Consider the following 19962-nt stretch of genomic DNA (forward strand, 5'->3'; position numbering starts at 1 on the left):
TTGGCTCTAAAAATTATCTTATGGGAATGCTATGGTTTAGATGTGGTTTGTCTCTGTTGCCCAGAAAGCTTTACTGCTGTAGGTCCCTTAATGTGGCAATGTTGGGAGGTGGTAGAACCTTTAGAATTGGGATCTAATGTGAAGTAAATAGGTTTGGGGGGCTATTGCCCTCAGAAGAGATTAATGCTAGTCTCATGGAGTGCATCAGTTCTCAAGAGATTGAGTTGTTATAAAAGAAGAAGACTGGCCCCTGAATCTCTGTGGCTCCTGCCTCTCCCTCTTATAAGCTCCCACCATGATGGCATCTGCCATGGTATGATTCAACCAAGGGGCCTTCCATCAGAGTTGAACCTGACCTTGGACTTTCAGCCTCCAAAAAAATTGAATTAAACAAACCTCTTTCCTTATTACTTCCCAGCTTCAGTTTTTTTAAAAAAATACTTTTAAAAAATTATAGACAGACATAATACCTTTATTTTTATGTGGTGCTGAGGATCGAACCCAGTACTTCACACATGCTAGGCAAATGCTCTACCACTGAGCTACAGTCCTAGCCCCCAGGGTTTTTTTTCTTGTGACAGAAAATGGATGAATATAGGAAAGAACATGTCATATAACATGTGAACTGGACATTTAACCATTATTCAGTAATATATTGAAAAAATAGTGGAATATATCAGAAGAACATGCTATTCAGTGAATACTTTCATGATAAGTGGGATTCCCTACCATGTACCAGATGCCTTTCCACTTTCCTTCCTGTAAGTGACTCAGTGTGGCTGTCAGTTTTTCTTGGAATTTGGAGTTCTGTTCTCCTAAGTTGTCTCACCCCTCCCAAAGCACTAACACTCACATATAAAGGTTGACTTTAGGAGTGGTAGGGTAATTTCATTTCATTAATATCCATTTATAATGTCTACATCTTTAAGGAAACTTCACTGGGCTCAAGTCTCCCTTCCATCTGTAATAAGCTTTGTGACCCCAGGCATGCAATTTGACCTTTTTGTGAAGCTATCATAATGTCTAATCCCTATGTTTGGGGAGAGGATTAATCTTCCACACTCCTCTCTCATGTCTGTGTATACTGAAGTTCTTTCATTCCCTCTGAGGGAGGATTGTTCAAATGCAGACAGCACAGCAAGAAAGAAATTCACATGGTAACCTTGTGTGCTGATGATTATGTAACAGGATATACATAAGATACACACAGTTTCATAAGATGATACCCTGTGCTTTGCATCGATTTTCTCTTCAATCCTGTTTCTTTTCTTCTTATTATTATTTTAATGTAAAAGACTAAACCAATATCACAATCCAGTAATGAGTTTTGACCTGCAGTTTGAAAAACATGCTCTGCTGTACAAAATGCTTTGCTGCCTCTAGATGTTCACAGACCTGTTTCCTCTGCTTAGAGCACTTGCTCCCATCCCTATCCAAGCCTTACTGACCCCTCATGCTGGCAGCTGGTGTCTGTGCTGTACTGTCTTTCTGCATCATTCAGTCCTCTTGTAACATTCACATGCTGCTCGATTGTTTCTTCCCCTTCATTCCCTATTAAGGTAAAGGAGAACAGGGACACTGTTGACCTGTCTATCATATTCCTGGTGACTCATATCTAGTAAGTTCTCCAGAAATTGTAGCTGCTGTCATTAATAATGAAAGCCATCATCTATTTCCTATAGTGTGTTTGTCCTACTCATTTCCCAGGAAGATGCACCTGTATATATATTTTAGCCTCAGATGCCTCACAACTTTCTTCAGTCTGGTCACTCATCTCTTCAGTTTATGAATCTGTTGATGGTCGTATATCATTTGTTACCCAGCCCCTTTGGCTTTCATTTTTGGCCACTATCCAGTTGATGTGATCACATGACACATACGACACTTTTATTAAGTGCTGGTTTTGTGTTCCTAAGAAAGATGGCAAAAGATCCCTGGCCTCAAGGAGCCTGGTCCAGGGTTGGCACACTAATATTCTGTGGCTAGTGATGAAGCAGCACTGGACAAAGTACTGTGGTGGGGGAAGCAGCCCTCCGTCCGGTGCAGAAGATTAGAAGCTGCACTGACATTGATGCAGAAAAAAGGGCACATGCTGGCCAGGGAGGTCCAGGACAGCCTTGTTTCAAGGAAGCAGAGATGTGTGAGGAGAGAGAACTAGGAGGGGAGATAGGCAGAAAACATGGCTGCAAGTATCGCCTAAAAATACAGAGTTTGTGAACATATGAAGCCAAGTCTTTCCTCTTCATTAAGGAGCATGGAGAGAGCTGGGGTGCGAAAGTGGCTGTATGAGCTTGAGGGCATCAGCTTGTCTTTAGAGTGAGTCTGCAGGAGGCAGCCATGTAGCTGTCCCAGGGCCCATCCAGGCCATAATGCTAATGGTGCCCAGTGCTGTTACACTACACAGCGTCAGGTGATTTAGAGTTGCCAATGAGACTCCAGGTTCCAGGGATAATGCAGAGTGACACCCGCTCTTCCTAGTGCCTTTGCCATCTGTAACTGCAGTGAATCATAGGGGCTGGGATTTAGAATGATGAATGTGATCCTTGGGAAAAGATTTAATTTTTGTTCACTTTTTAAAAAAAAAAAAAGTATTTTATGTTATATTAAAATCCACAAAATGAAAAAGAAATAACACATCTTGGGAGTCTTTCCACAAGTCTCAGTTACCAATAGCCATGGGGCCATTGCCTTTTTTTTTCTCTGCTCTGTCTGAGCTCATTTAAAGATCATTAGAGATGACTCTAGTTATTAAAATCAAACTCATTCTGCCAAATCCAAGACCCTGAATTTATTTAAATTGTAAGCCATGCTTTTACTGCCCTTCCACCAAAATACCTCCTGTTCAGCTTTAATTGGTGATTTGATTCTCTCAAATTCTAAAAATATTCATAACTGCTTCATCATCAGGGGCACCAGGAATTTCCGCTATCACACATTTTTCCAATGTTGGCATATTTTTAAACATTTCTTCCTTGTTTTCAACTTCCAAGTATTCATCTGCCTCTTTTGTATACCAACCATGTTCCTCAGTAGGACCACTTTAGTAGGACACTTGAGTATTTCAGTTAATGGATTTGAATCTGATGCCTTGGATGCATTCTTCTCTGTGGCATCACCCACAATGACCTTGCCATCTTGCTTGCTGGTATTCTCCAGCAGCAGTGTGGTGCTCAGCTTCTGCTAGTGCTTTCTAGACCCTGGCCTTCCCAATGCCATAGCTCTTCACGATCTTATGTGCTACTGTGCCACCCATGTTAGCAAAGAAGGAGTTGCCAGGCCTGATTGGAGACCTTGGTCTACCCCGTTCGTTCATCATACACTTGCGAAGGAGTAGCAGCTTTGGAAGACTGTGATCGAGGACTTGAGTCCTCTCCTTAAGGAAAATCCTGGGATAACTCTTTGTCTTCCTCTACAAGAGAAGTGGGTGAGCCGATGGCAGCTCCTCCTACACTTCCTTTCCTCCTACCTAGTAATCTTGATCCTCATCACAATCTGGGTCTGTTTGCCTTGAGAACTCACTGGCTTCCTGTCTCTACACCTCTTTTCTCTAAGTCTTCTGTTTCCCATGTCTTTCTAGTCCCACTGCTTCTTTTGATCTTCCCTTTGGCACTTCACTCCTTTCTCATAATCATTAGGAAACACAGGATCATATTCATCAGCTAAGGGAGTCACAACTTTGCAGAAAACCCACTGGTAACAGTGTCCTGCAGGCCAGCTGTTATGTGTGATGGTAACACAGTTTGCCAGTTGTCTGAGGAGCCTCTTTACTTTAGGCCGGTGACTGGGGAAAGGGCTATACTTTGTTTTGTCCTTTGCCTCTTTACTTGAGTGAGCTGCCTTCTTTATCTGAAGCTGAGACTGTGGAAGTTGGAAGCTTTGGGACCAGCCTTCTGTTTTTTGAGTTGCTGATCTCCACTCCCAGGTCATCATACACGGTTATCTTTTTAGCCTATTGCCAGTCTATCTGGCTGACTCTGTCCATGGGTCATGGCAGTAGCAGGTGGAGCTCAGCCACATTCTACAGAAACCTGCAGACAGCAGGAGCCCACAGCTTTGTGCATTTTTAAAAATTAATTTATTTATTTTAATTAGGTATCTATAACAGCAGAATGCATTTTGATCCATTGTACACAGTTACAGTATAACTTTACATTTCTCTGGTTGTACATGATGTAGCAAGCATCACATCATATGTGCAGTCATACAAATACCTAGGATACTGATATCCATCTTATTCCACCATCTTTCCTGTCCCCCCTGTTTCTTCCCTAACTTCCCTCCCCTTTGCCCAGTTGCAGGGGAATATTTAGTCTAAGTTCTATCAGAAAGAAAAGTATTAGTTTCAAACTCTTAGAACAGCGACTCTTCAGGTGTTAAAAATGGTAATGATGGTGTTAAGGTTACTAGGTGCCTTTCTGTCTTGTTGTCTAGAAGGTAACTGATTCAAAATGCAAACCTAATTGTCATGGCTGCAGTTGCCATGAAGGTCTTATGCTGATTTTAGTAGATATGGAAACCAGTGAGTTTCACAGATAATTGTGTCATTGTGACTTATGCAGCAGTGAATTGAGTATCTTCAGGTTCACATTCAGGTTTTCATCCTTGCCTGATCTTTTTATTGTTGGGAAACAAGGTATTTCTTGAAAATTCTGGAAGTGGGAAGAATCTGTTGTAATAGTGCTGGTTTCTGTGTACCATTTGAAAGCAAGTGTATCCTTGAGGATACACTTGCAATATGGATATAAAATTTAGTGACTGCCATGCATACTTTGAAGTTTGATTTCAAATGCTAGTCTCAGATTATGGAAGTCTTAGGATCTTTCATGAAATTAAATGTTTGCATAGTAAAAGCAATTCTTTACTCTTTCCAGAAAATTTGAAAAACAAGTACAAAAAGAAGTACAAAATTACAAAAACATTGCCTAGATGGCAGTTCCCTCAAACAACTATTGTTTTTTTTTTTTTTTCCTTCTTCATCTTTACCTTCTTCTTTTTCCCTCTGTTCCATCCCACTCCTCCCATACTGGGGAATGAATCCCCTCATTTTTTAACAATAGTTATGTATCATTTGCTGCCCTGCTTTCTGTTTTTTGATGAAACATCAGAACCTATGTTTGCTCCTGTAGATAAGCACAGAGAGCACAGGTAGATGTTACCACAGTAAACCCTGAAGTTGGCTGGGTGAGAATTGGATCATAGCAAATCCTGGAGGATGTTTCAGTCACTTCAGAAGCTTGGGTACAAGAATCCCACCTATTCAGGGGAAGTGGGAAACAAACCTCAGGTCATAGTGGCAAAATACGCAGGCTTTTTTTGTTCTTGGAAATAGGCTAACTAGGTTTAATACTCCTGCTTCTCCCTCTCTCCCCTACCCCACAAACTTGAGCAGGCTGCGTTCAGTTGATGTGATTTGTTTGCCATCCTGGACCTGCTGGGATGTCAAGAAGCCTGCTGAGAGGCTGAGCTCCTGGCCTGTGAGCTCTGTCAGAGGACACAGATAAGTCTCTCTGCAGGATATATGAAAGAGGAATACCCACCCACCCTCCACTTGGCCAAATGCATTTTCTTTTCATTAGCTTTTTTGTCACTGGGACCAAAAGACCTGACAGGAACAATATAGAGAAAGCAAAGTTTATTTTGGTTACTGGCTTCAGCCGTCTCAGTCCATAGATGGCTGACTCCATACCTCTGGGCTGCAGGTGAGGCAGGACAACGTGACAGAAGGTATGGTGGAGGACATGGTATCAGAAAGCAGAGAGAGCCCTCTGTTCACCAAGGACAAAAAGTAAACTGCAAAGGCACACCTCCAGTGACCTATCTCCAGCTACACCTTCCCACCCACAGTTAGCACCCAGTATCCATATCAGTGTATTAGTGCACTGATCAGGCCACACTGCAAAATCTAATCATTTCACTTACGAATATTCTTACATTGTCTCACACATGAGCTTCTGGGGTACACCTCATATCTAAAACAGCAATTTCCCTCTTTCTTAAGTACAAAAACTCATTGTATTCCATTTCATCAGACTTTATTTTGAAGCACTGGGTAACATTTGCCATATCGGTCAGTTTGCACAGATATATTACACGATGAGAGGAATAATACTTAAAATATCCTGTGTGTAAAAGAAGAGGCAGCACCCATCCAAGAGTGTGCATTTTCTGGTCATGCACTGGGGAGGGAGACCTTGCCTGTTAAATTGAAGGACATGGATGTGCTGCAGTAAGAGCAATAAAATACAAATATACTGTAGTGAGATTTTCTAGTTGCTTGTTATTTTGAAATGCACAAAAACTGTTTCCTTATAATCAGAATGGAATTTGGTTGATGGCTTAGAAAAGGCATTCTCCTTAGGAGAGTGACTAAGTAAACTCAGATATCTTCATGTGAGAAAGTTTGATGACTATAGTAAAGACAGGAAAGAAATTATTTTTTAATCAAGGAACCCTCCATTTTGGATAAAGGTGCATCTCCTTCCACCCTCATCTCCTAACACCCTCTCTCTCACACACACATGGAGATGCACTGGCCTCCTGCCAGGTCTGCAAGACGTTTCCCTAAGGTTATTTTCTTGAATCTTGTTTTAGATAATGGACTGATGGAATAGTGTGCCTGTGACAGTTACACATATGACTTATTTCTCAAGGATTTCTCCATTGGGCTCCATATATTGCCCCAAACAAACAAACAAACAAAAACCCCCCAAACAGACACCAACAAAAAACCACCCCACACTCTCTTTCATACAGTCTCATACATCCAATACCTTGAAACCTGCTTTCCATCAATGTTGTTTGCTTGAAAATCCCCCCAGATTATGAACCCAGTATGTAAATTGGTGCATTAGTATGTCAAAGTGAGGAAATAAGTCCAGAAACCATATCAATCTGAATAATTAAGTGTGGGTCTACTTAAAAAATTCATTTCTAATCAAGCCCAGTGTGTATATGACTCTAATCCTAGCAAACTTGATAAGCTGAGGCAGGAGGATCACAAGTTCAAGGCAGCCTCAGCAACTTAGCAAGACCATGTCTTGAAGTAAAAACCATGAAAAAGTACTGGGAATGTGGCTCAGTGATAAAGTGCCCCTTGGTTAAGTCTCCAGTACCTAAATAAATAAATATTCATCTCTCAGCATCACTGAACAGAAGCAAGATTTACTGAGATGGTCAATTATAAAATAGGATCATTTTTACATATACTAATAAAATATTTTTATGTCATGATGTTGTTAGTTTCAGAGAACAAATCTTATAATTTAAAGAATAAAATTCCACCCCCCTTTAAAAAAATTTTTGGGTACTGGGGATTCAACCAGCTGAGTTTTACTCCTAAGCTACATCCCCAGACCTTTTTATTCATTTATTTTGTGACAGGGTCTCCATAAGTTTCTGAGTTTCACCTTAAACTTAGGATTCTTCTTCCTCAGCCTTTCAAATTGCTGTGATTACAGGTGTGTTCCATCATGCTTGGCTCCCAATCTTTGGAGGGAAAAAAAAAGGATGTATGGTGTAATAATGGCTCATTTTGAGCTTCTAGAAAATTCTCTTTTCCAGGAAGTTGAAACTTCACTGTATTTATCTTTCTAAGAGCCACTTGGCTCCTTTGATATATAATATGTATAATTTAATACTCTATTAATGAATTACTATTACTGGGTATACTACTACTTATATAAGGAAACAGATTTTTTAAGATGTCTTTTAATTTTTTTCTATTAAAAATAGTAGCTGTTCATTAAAAAAATTGGGCGGGGTAGGAAAAAGATAGGCAGATAAAATATCAACATTATTGCTTTTACACAAAGGACAACCATATATATTTTGCTTTCTGATTTTTTTTGGCTTTATTATTATATTCTGATGTATATAGATAAATTTATTTTTGGTGGTGATTGTAACCTAGACTTAAAAGTGACCATCATTCTTTCTTTTTCTTGCTTTTCACTAGCAGACTTCCTTGGCTCTTTCTGTCCTCAGCATTGTATGAGTCATGGGGATGTCCTAGAACATGTTTTGGATTCTGAAGACAGTTGCAGCTTGATTAATCAAATAAGTACCTTGAGGGTTTCTGTGATCTATGAACACCTGTCTTAAATCATCTGTAACACAAATTGGCTGCTTTTTTCTTTTCTTTTTTAAGAATATTTTTCAGAAGGCAAGGGTCAGATGTCTTCCAGCCTAGGAGGAGAGTTGCCAGGACTGAGAAAAATTCCACCAGTTACCTAAGCAAAAGCTGACATAGACTGCGCTTAAGTTTCTTTTCCTATTGCTTTAATTTGTGAAAGGTTTGCTATGGAGCAAGGACCACTGTTCATTGTTCTTAGCTATTTTTGTGTCAGTTGCATCTGATATATTTTATTTTTATAAAATGTATTACATGTATTATATATGTTTTATAGAGTAGTGCGGTCCATTTTTTATATATTCATAATGCATATATATGTAACATAGTTCGCTCCATTCTAATTTCTAGTACTTCCTCTTTCACTCCCAGCATGGATATATTTTAATAGTCTCCTTAAAAGTCCTGTTAGTTACTGCTTTCCAATGTATATGTACACCTTGGGTTAACTGAGGTGTATGGGAAAGTAAAATGGAATGAGGCAAGACCCTTTGTCATGTCTACTCTTGTAGCAGAAAAAAAAATGCTTATGTTTCTGATTCTGATTTAGTCATTTTCTGAATATTAAACTTTCATCTTCCCAGGTGATTCTAGTGTACCTCCCATTTAGCATTTTTAATAATTTAACATGAATTGTACTACATAATAAAGTGATAGGAGATTGGGCTGAGCTGTTAATGGCCTTCAGAAATGACATCTTGGAAGGTTTTGGGGGAATTGTTAATTCTCATCTCCCACTTGTTTTCATTTGCCTCTTTCTCATTAACAACAACAACAAAAAATCTGTTCAACTAGGAGTCTGGTCAATGTAGGTCTTAGAGTATTGTGTTTATTTTTTATAAACATTAAGTATACTCCTTTTATCATTTTAAATGTTTTTTTTTTTTTAATCATATGCTGTAACTGTATTATCTGTTCTGTTTGTGTGATGTCCTTTATTCCTTTTCTTCATTATGCCTACATAAGTAAATGTCTTGATTGTAATGGACTACTTTCCAAAATTTATTCCAGAATTGTGTATTAGCATGTCAAAGTGAGGAAGTAAGTTCAGAAACGATTATCAATCTGAATAATTAAATGTGGTTCTACTTAAAAATTCATTTCTAATCAAGCCCAGTGAGTGCATGACTCTAATCCTAGCAACCCTGTAAGCTGAGGAAGGAGGATCACAACTTCAAGATTAGCTTCAGCAACTTAGCAAGACCATGTCTCAAGGTAAAAACCATGAAAAAGTACTGGGAATGTGGCTCCGTGGTAAAGTGCCCCTTGGTTAAATCTCTAGTACCTAAATAAATAAATGAGTTAGATGTTGGAAGTTCCGACTATATTTTCCCATGGTAATGATGATAAAGTGGTAGTCAGACCAAATCCCTCAAAGTACATTGAACAATTGCACGGAAACCTTTCACATTCTGTGGCAGAGCACAATACTGAGGCTAGAGTTCTCATCAAGCTTTTGTCAAGCATCCTTTTCCCTATTCCCACCCCAGAGTCAGAGTTTTCTTTAGGAAAAACCAGTGAGGAAGAAGCTTGGTAACCTTGGGTGCCATCCCTTGGCTGCCCCTACCTTCCTGCTTCTCAGGGGTAATCAGCACCTGCCCGCTGAGATGATGTAGGGAGGACAGGCTATGAATTCAGCAGAGCCACATCCATTGAAGAACATTGTGAGGATAATTAGGAACATAACAAGAATGCTTGGCTGATGTTAACTAACCTGCAATGAGAAGTGGAGCTACTGAACTGAGTAAAGAATTTGGCAGTCCTTTGAACTGACTTCATTACAAATTGGCCTTTTAAATGAATATTCCACAAGTCAGCCTTATCCACTGGTGTTGGGTACCTGCATAATAATCACAGTCAGGAAGGGAGCCATCAACCTGAGGATTAGATATTTGACTATGGATGAGCTGATGCTTAATATATGAATATCTAATTTAAAATAAAAAGAGAACAACAAGCTTGGAAAGATTATTCCAGATGGATAACAATATTAAAAGCATTGCATCACGGGGTAGATGTTTCCATCTCAGGGAAGAGTTTCTGACTTCTTGTCCTGAAGATTGTACAATGTCCAGGACAATATAAGCTCTGAAAGTCTCCCACTCTGAATTGGCAGAATTGATGTGTATACTTGGCTGTAATTCTATACGATGTGGAATTAGGTGGGCAGGAGTTGTGCCTGATAAAGAACTTAAGGGGGAAGTTATTCAATATGATTGAATATGGGGCTCAATATGATTTCCTTTCATTTCTCTGCCTTTAGTGCCAATGATAGATCCTCAGCATTGCTGACAAGTTGAGATTCTTAAAGCTGAGAAAACAAGGGTCCCCGATCTTTGTAAGGCTAAAGATAATACAGACTCCTACGGCAGTTCAGAGTATGAAATACCGGAGAATGGAAACTGCCACGGTGGGGCCTTCTGGGTTGTATACTTCATGGAAATAAATTGTAGAGCAAATTGGGATCAGCAGACCCAGATTTCACACCCAAGTAACCCTGATTGTCTGGGGTGGTTAGTAGACTGATAGCTGGGAACTTAACCAGTAGGTCCCAAGAAATACCTAAGATTCACGTGTTTTTCCAGCTTGTATTTTTCCTTTTATCACCTGTTTTTGAGTATTCTTTCTTGAATTCCCTTAGCTGTCCTTATTTCTTCTCCATTAACTATCACCAAATCTGCTACTTCCAAGGACTGTTGACAAAAGAGATGGGCTTTTTGTTGGTGTGACCAAAATACCTAACAAGAACAACTTACAGCAGGAAAAGTTCATTTCATCTTATGGTTTCATAGGTCTCAGTCCACGGTCAGCTGATTCCATTGATCAGGGCCCACGCTGAGGCAGAACATCATGGTGAAAGGGCATGGCTGAGGAAAACTACTTGGCTCTGGTGGCTAAGAAGCGGAGAGAGAGAGTAAGGGAGGAGCCAGCAGGAACAAGATGTAATCCTCATGGGCACACGTTCAGTGTTCTACCCTCCTGCAGTAACCAGTAGTCCTTTCAAATTATTAATCCATCAAATATATCAATTCACTTGTTAGGTTAGAGCTCTCAAAATCCAGTCATTTACCTCTGAACATCCCTGCATTGTCTAACATGAGTTTTTTCGGGGGAACACTCCTATCCAAATCATAACAGCTTTCAGGCCACTGTGTAATTTACTGCAAATCCAATTCTTTCCCCTTGGAGGAATTTGAAGAGGACTGTACTTACTGCTTGGGTGTGCCCAGCAATGTTGACTGCTATTTTGACCACTCTCCAGTCCTACATTTGTATCACTTTGCCTCAGTCACGCCATCTTGCACGCTTATGGGTTCCTTATCTCTAAAATAAGAGGGTGGATTTAGGTGTTCTCTTTTGCTACTTCTGCTTATAGAGTCTGTGACTAAACTAGCTCAGCATGAACAACTGCCTCTTGAGATTGTGTAGAGAATATATGATGGGTAAACCAGAAAGGGAACTCAGAGTTCTCTTATGCCTGGTTTCTCATTTCATAGGTGAAGATGCTGAGGTTCAGGGCAGGTAAGTGGGATACTCATGGGTCGTGATTTGTAAGTGACTCATAAGTTTTACATGGATAAAGATACCTTTTTCTAGAGTTTGCTTTTCATGGTTACTGATTAGCATTTACATGACTACTTGAGAAATAATTGGGCTTACATTTACACATTTCATTCTATAAAATGAGGCCTTCTTGAATTTCCTCTTATTCACAACTTACAGCAGGAAAAGTTTATTTTACCTCATGGTTTCATAGGTCTTCGTCCATGCTCCGCTGACTCAATTGATCAGGGCCCAAGCTGAGGCCTCTTGTAATGCTTGCTTTTCACTTTTAGTTTAACACAGGGCCATCAGAGGTTATGTAAGTTCCTTGAAATTGTGTTTCTTTAAAGAAATGATTATAGATTGAACTGGGCCCAAAATTGATCAGCTCAGGGATTGACCAAGGTGAATGGGAGTTCTGTTGAGGTATCCAAGGGTTCCTCCTCTTTGCTGGAGGTGGGATCTGTTCAGTATCTGGGGGATGTTTGCAAGTTAGCTGGCTCCCACGTTGATGGTGCATTTTTTTTTTTTTTTAAACTTATGCTGACTCTCTGCCTCTTCTCCACTTCTTGCCCTTGAACTATTTTCCAAAGTCACATTCCACCATGCAAACAATATTTTGAAGCTTTGATTTCAATCTATGTGATCTGGGCTCATTCCCTTGTTCAAGAACCTTCCAGTATCTGTTGATGGTCTGTAAATGGCCAGATGTTCTAGACACCGAGAGTACATCAGTTAACAAAGCAGGCAAGCATGGAGGCTTCGTGGAGCTTGTGTTCTAGAACAGTGGGACAGAGAATAGCTAATCAGAGACAGCAATTACCACTGCCAACAACCATTGAGCACTTTCTATGTGCTAATCAGTAATGATTTGCAGGAGTTAACTTACTTAGAGGCTCACAATAACTTAATGAGCTAGACATTATTTTTTATCCTCTATTTTGTAAATGAGGAAATTGTGTATAGTGATTTTCCTAGAGTCTTTCTAACTAGTAGTTGATGGAAGTGGAATTTGTGAATTTGAAACCAGACGTTGTACTCAAGATCTGTGATCATAACCACCTCAATCTATAGTGTTTTTGAGAGAGAGAAATGTCACTACAGGAGTCCTTTGTGATGCCTTGGTTGCTGCTAAAGTTATAGAAAATAAGTTATTCAAATGGTCGGTCATTTCTACAACTATTTTACTAGTTCTTTGTCTTCTGATCTCTTTCACATATATATCCTTATTTCGTTTACTGTCTTGGTCTGCACTAAAATGAACTTCCATGAGGGTAGAAATTTCTGAAGCCTTGGTTCATTGCTGTATCCCTTTTATCCAGTATCTGGCATTATTCTCAGTAATTATTGTATATTGTTCAATATTGACTAATAAATGAATTTTTCCCATGTTTACATTATCTCATGAAATGAAATAGTTTGGGATTCCCTCCCCAAATACATACTCTCCCCCAAATCAAATTCTCCTTCTTCCCCCCAAATCTCAGAGTAACCAGTCTAGTGAAGTTGGTGTTATCTTTTTCATGCTATTTTTTTTGTCTTAGTATATATTCATCTACATCAGCCAGTATGTAGAACTATTTCCAACCCTATTAGAGTTATTTATATAAATGGTAATTTAGCCTTCATGATTTAACATTGAACTATGTGTAGGACCAAGGAACAAGTCCAGATACGTCCTATACTCCTAGTAAACAGAATGCCCCAGACTCACCTAGAGAAGAATTTCCAAGATCCTTGATTAATTAAATTTCTTGTTTCAGTATTTAATATGCCAGATGGCAATTAAGCATTCATATCAAAGAGTGAGTCTGTGTTGGTTTTCTCGAGTAAGGTTTAAGAATTAGATGCACTTGCAGAATGTGGTACTGCAGGCCTGTAATCCCAGCGACTTAGGAGGCTGAGGTAGGAGGACCCTCACATTCAAAGCCAGCCTCAGCAACATAGCAGCTTTATGAGAACCTCTTTCAAAAGTAATAAAATGCCTGGGGATGAGCTAAAGCACTTCTGGGTTTAATCCCCATTACATAAAAAAGAAAGAAAGAGCGAGCTAGATAGCATTTAATATATCTGTTCTAGAAGATTGGTCATGTATTTGCACTGTTCTCCAAGCAAGGTGTTCCTAATGCTTAGAGTTTCAGTAGCCTGCCGTTTTTGGTAAAACTTTTTTCCTTCCTTTAGTTGAGACGGGAGAAGATTGACCTTGAAAATACATTGGAACAAGAACAAGAAGCACTAGTTAATCGTCTCTGGAAAAGGATGGATAAACTTGAAGCTGAAAAGCGGTTTGTTTAGTCTTGCTCTTCAGTGTGGGGTGTGGGTGTGGTTGTGTGACTGAAGGTGAACAATGGGACATTTGACTTCTTTGGGTGACACACATCATTATAATTTGCCAAAGGGAAAAATAAGTCTTCTGAAGCCTTCCTGTATTGGTCGCCTCTGTGCACTTTGTCCTCTTCCTCAGTAGAATTTCTGTTCATTTGGTGTCATGAGGCAACAACAAAATTTTTCATGGTGCTATTGTTCACCTTTGAATTGTTTTCAAGGTAGTTGTAATTGCAACTTTTCACCTTGTTGAACTGCTTACTGCGGCTGCTCTCCAAAGTACTTAGGATATACTGTGTGCTATCAATTATGATGCATCTCTAGAATTTTCTTAATTAGGGAGGCTGAGACTTTAATAGAAGAATTACTATCTGTTTTAAAACCTACTGTAAAGAAATGCCTATGCACGCTTAGGGTGAAGCATCTTTGTTAAATGTACGTAGGGGTATGAACTATCACTCAACAACCAATGTTTATTCAACCCCTTTGTGCAAGATGCCAATAGGCTTTCAGTTTTAATCACTGTACTTTGGGAGTAGTTGAGACAGGGCTTAAGAACAGCAGGAAGGTTCTGTCTGTGGGATGTGCATATAAGTATAAAAAATGAGTGTCTTGAAAGTATTAAATCACTTCACCGTAATCTTTTGTTTGCCACCCAAATTCCTTCTGTCATAAATATTGTTTGGATGCGCTTTCATAAATTGTTTTGAATCACCTCTAGATTAACAAGTACAGACATACCACACAGCTTTAAGAAAAATGGAAATTATACATCTGTAAGGAATATTCATGTAAAATTGAATAAATTTTGTCATAGCAATACTAATAAATTAATTACACGAAGTATATTTTATGTAGTAAATATAGGGACCATTACACTATTTGACATTATAGTTTTCTATAGAAAGAGTACACCTAGAGTTAATTCATAGTTTGTACTTGGGCAAACATAGGTAAAAAGTTAAAACCCAGAGACACCAGCAGCTTATGGAAAGGGATTAAAGATGTTACCATTCAGGCTTTGTAGAATGCACCTGGAGACTTTTAATATATAAATATGAAGTTATTGAGTTGAAAAGTATGAAATGTTCTCTTTTTTTACCTCAAAAGCTATCAGGATTTAGGGTTTCAACCTAATGATAATTGGTGTAACAGTGGAAGCACCAGGTATTAACTAAATTTTGTTTTTAACTTTTTGCCTTATTTTGGCCAGAAGAAAAGAGAGCCTCAGTTCACCTTGCCATGCCCTTGGCATCAGTTTTGCAGAAACAAATTTTATCAGTTGTTTCTTGTTGGGGCATTATGGGGCATGCCTGTAATGCCAGTGACTCTGAACACTGAGGCAGGAGGAATGGTAGTTCCTGGCCAGCCTCAACAACTTCACCAGTCCCCGTCTCAAAAAGGACTGCTGATGTAGCTCAGTGCTAATGTGTTCCTGGGTCCAATTCCCAGTTCATTTAAAAAAAAAAAAAAAAATGTTGAGTGTGTTTATGTGACTTCATCCTCATACTCCATGGAGATTCATAAGTTTGACCAAAAGCATTAGGAATGGAATTCCTTTATTATCTCTGTGCACTAAAACCAACACGTTAAATAGTCAACAGATAATTCTGAGTGCCCACTGTATTCCAGGCATAATAATCAGAGCCAAATGTTAGAGACTTTGCAGTAAGGCTGAATTACCAGTCGTCATTCAAAAGAAAAATAGGAGGTAAGATCTTTTAGCTCTGCCCTCTGACCAAAAGTACCAAGTTAGGATGACCAAACAAATTAAAAATGGGCAGGAGAGTTAAGCAATCCTGGGAATTCTGGCAATTGCAGGAGCTTGATTTTAAAACAAAATTTCCAGCTAGCATGTTGTTTTGTCCTTTGAAGGCAAATGGTTTTCATTGTTGAAATTTTTCTTTTCAATGAAGAATCCTGCAAGAGAAATTGGACCAGCCTGTCTCTGCTCCACCATCACCTAGAGATATCTCCATGGAGATTGATTCTCCAGAAAACATGATGCGTCACATCAGGTTTTTAAAGAACGAAGTGGAAAGGCTGAAGAAGCAACTGAGAGCTGCTCAGTTACAGCGTACGTAGCCTCCTGTTTCACTGAGGTTTTTTTTTTTTAAATCTCTTGACTTAATATATTTACCAAATACATGGTATTACTCAACTTACTGGTCATTTTGTATTAATTAAATTCATATTGTATTTATTGCTGAAAGATGTTTTCATAAATGTATCTGTCATCCTGGAATGTATTTTTTAAGTCTTACAGTAGAGGAGAGCAAACAGTTTAGAATACTTCCAGAAGATAATCCAAATAATATCAGAAGTGTCCAGAATCGCAGGTGGTATTTTTTAATCTTTTTCTCCCATGTTTATCTCTCAGTTTGTGCTAACCAAACCTGTGTAGGAGTCTTCAATACACTTATGGAGGCACTTAAGTAGCCAGAGAATAGAGGGTTTACATTCCTATTAAATTTAGTCTTATCTGACATTTGTTCATGGTATTTGAGGAATAAATGCATTTCATATTTATTTATACTTAATATTTTGGAAAAGGCCAAGATGTTGCATTGGAAATCAAAGGAACTAGATTTCTGAATACTTAGCTGTGTGTATAAAATTCTTTCATACAAATGAATATACTTTTTTGTACCTTTGTGTTTTCTTTTTATGTCTTGCAAGTTTTTTATTTCCCCCCCTCCCCCAGCTAATACTTACAGAGCTGCCTTAGGTCCTTTGATCATACCATAATTTAAGTAGCTCCATCCCAAAGGACTCTTTTTAAGGCCACAACTACAGAGAACATTTTGGCATACATGTTTGATACCTGTGCAAGAATACCTTCAGCGTAGATCCCAGGTGCTTGTGCAGGGTCATACAGAATGTGATTGGAGATTTCAGTGGCTCTTTGTTTCTTCTTGAGGTTCATTTTAAGCTCTAGTCCAGTTCTAGTCCAAACTCCTACACAGGTTTGGTTAGCATGTGGGATGGTACATCAAGAGCACTCAGGCTCTTTATGAAGTACAGTATATAAGTTTACTATTTCTGATGGAACAAATCACCCCAACATAGTAGTCAAAACAACATGTATTACCTAATAACTTGGAGGCCAGGAGTCTGATGTGGGTCTCACTGGGTTAATAATCAGAGTGTTAGCAGGCTGTGTTCCTGTGGGGAGGCTCTAGAGACTGAGGGGATCCTTGGTCTTGCCTTTTCCAACGTGTAGAGGCTGCTGCCTTTCTGGGCTCCAGGCTTTGGTGGAATTTTTTGGAGCTCAAACTCAGGGGAGCTTTACCACCAAACTACTTCCCCAGCTCTCTTGATTAATTAATTAAAAAAAAATTTTGAGACAGGATGTTTCTAAGTTGCCCAGGCTGGCCTCAAACCTGCAATCCTCCTGTCTTGACCTCCTGAGCAAGTGGAATTACAGGTGAACACCCCCACACCTGGCCCTTGCCTCCCTTTATCAAGGTTCTTATGGTCATGTTGGGCCTACCCTGATGATCTGGGATAATCTCTCCATGTCAAAATCCTTAATCACATTTGCAGTGCTCCTTTTGTCATGAAAAATAGTAGCATTTATAGGTGTTAGGGTTCAGCATGTGGACACAGACCATCATTCTAACACCACAGAGGTTCTGGACTTACACCAGGGTAGAGCGTGTGGACCACTCAAAAAAAAATTTTTTTTTTTTTTTTTTTTAATGTTAAACACAAGTAATTCTGATGTGTATCCCAGGTTTCTATATACTAATTATTATACACCATGAAAACATGTGAGGTTAATCAAAAATTTCTCAGCTATTATTTGTCTGTTTTTGAGTTTTTCTGCTTTGGGTAGACAAATACCTTTGAGCACCTTTCTGAGCTCTTTTCAGTGCTGTCAGTTTGCCATTTTCTTGTTCTTTTATACTTGCCTTGTTTTGCTCCAAGGAAACTTCTTGGGGAAAAATGTTGAGGAAGGATTTCTCATTTTTACTTTTTTCTCCCTGCTACACAATTTGGTCTCTGAAAAGACTGTAGATACCAACGCAGGTATCCATAAGTGCTATTCTGAGCTTATAAGGACAAAAACAGCTGAACCAAAGCAGCAGCAAGTGGCTTTTAACTGTCTGCAGTTGGTTCTTTTGGGCTTGGAGGATGAGCCATGGCTTTTCCTCACCGTCTGCCTCATCCCTCTTAGATTTGCTGACTTGTACTTCCTATGGGTGTAGATGTGGCATTGGCTCCCACCTGGAAGTCCCACTGCATGTGAACCTGATCCTCTTTCTCAATAGTTCTTTGCTCTAACTGAGCATTAGAATCTGCTGGGAGCTTTACTATAACAGTGGCTGGGCCTCTCATGCTCAGGGATTCTGATTTAATTGGCTCAGATGGGGTCTGGGCATTGGTATTTCCTACCCATCAAATTAGAAGGGAATGCAAAATGTATGGACCAGGTTAGGATCCTTTGTGGGCCTCCTCTTTCAAGTTTGTCTGGAAGTCGCCCTCAGTTGATGGTATTTTTGACTAAATTTTGGGAGGTAGCCAAAGATGGAGGAAATACAAACTGTGGCCCTTGAATACTAGGGAGTGAAGGAAGGTGGGTGACTCTGTAGGGCAAGTAAGCCCAGTAGAGGTGGTGCCACCCTCTATGCCTGGGTCCTTGACATCCACCTGGGTTCTTGTCTATGCCTCTGGCATCTGAGTGAATTGTGGAATTGCCAGGTACTCTTCTAATCCTCCCACTGAGACCCTATAGGGCAAGTAAGCCCAGTAGAGGTGGTGCCACCCTCTATGCCTGGGTCCTTGACATCCACCTGGGTTCTTGTCTGTGCCTCTGGCATCTGAGTGAATTGTGGAATTGCCAGGTACTCTTCTAATCCTCCCACTGAGACCCTGTCTCCAAAAAGAATGAATGAATGAATAAGCAAGCAAGCAAGCAAGCCTGGGGATGTAGGACCCTACCTCACTTAAGAAATATTCTTGTAGATTTTTGTTTCAGTATTGCCCTGCTAATGCCCCAGGTGCTAAATAATTGACATTTTTGTTTGAAAGACATGCTTCCTCTTAAATAACTGTTCTGAGAACCTAATGAGTCTTCAATTCTAGGAGGCTTTTCTGTTTATGTTAGAGAAAGGCAACTAGTTGTGATGGTCACCCTTGTGTCTTAGGAACAGTAAGTAAGCCCAGGGGCCCATCTTGTGCTTCCAGTAGAGCTAAGTGGAAAAATTCTGCACACTTTCATATTTGGGAAGAAAGAAACTGTTCATATTAAAAGTGCAGTTTGTAAATGTTTTCCCAGCATGCCTTCAATTAAAGAGATTTTTGAGTCTAGATTAGATGGCAAGGTTTCTAGCTAGATTGAAAACAATTGGGGGATTTAGTGTTTAGTCTACATAATGTGTTTAATAATTTTTAAAAAAATTCTAAAATAAGAATGTTGAACTTTTTAACGTTCTGTACTGTTGTGTTCTTGGAAATCATTAAACAGTTACCATCATAAGTTATTTGCTGAAACTGCTAGACCTTCAGAGTTGCTGAAACAAATTTCATGGCCACTGGGAATCCAGGTAGGGTCAGATGTAGGAGAGCATCACAGCGCATTCAGTTCCTCCCATGTTCTTTAATTTGGACTTGGCCAATAATACAGAGTAGTAACCACTAATAGAAAGCTCTCAGAGACATTCACATAATCCCTGAATTTGCAACTGTTTTTCAAAGGAGAGAAACATGGAGATTTTTATTTTTCCTAAGTCCATTGACTAAGAAGAAACAAAGAAAGCAAGATAATTGGTAGATACTGAGTTTTGTACTAAAATTTTTCTGTTTACTTGGTTACAGCAGATTCTATCTCAGGTTAACCAGAAAGTAGAGGAGAGAGCTTTGCATTTTATTGAGAAAGTGATATGATCCTATGAACAGTAACCTCAGAAAGACAAGGGAACTTAGCAGAAGGAGATTCAGGGACCTCATAGTGATATAATTTC

General features: G+C 39.3%; 1 protein-coding gene and 1 pseudogene across 1 annotated transcript in view; one reads left to right on the top strand and one right to left on the bottom strand.

The window, feature by feature from the left end:
- Positions 1-19962, top strand: part of Ccdc6 (coiled-coil domain containing 6) — a 109204-nt gene that overhangs the window by 71401 nt on the left and 17841 nt on the right. The window contains exons 4-5 of the mRNA XM_027931247.2: positions 13853-13956; positions 15913-16073. Of these exons, the coding sequence (XP_027787048.2) occupies positions 13853-13956; positions 15913-16073 (265 nt within the window). The remainder of the gene's footprint in view (positions 1-13852; positions 13957-15912; positions 16074-19962) is intronic.
- On the bottom strand, positions 2761-5740 carry LOC114089355 (splicing factor 45 pseudogene; annotated as a pseudogene).

This window comes from Marmota flaviventris, chromosome 4, assembly GCF_047511675.1.
Source record: "Marmota flaviventris isolate mMarFla1 chromosome 4, mMarFla1.hap1, whole genome shotgun sequence".
Lineage (NCBI taxonomy): Eukaryota > Metazoa > Chordata > Mammalia > Rodentia > Sciuridae > Marmota > Marmota flaviventris.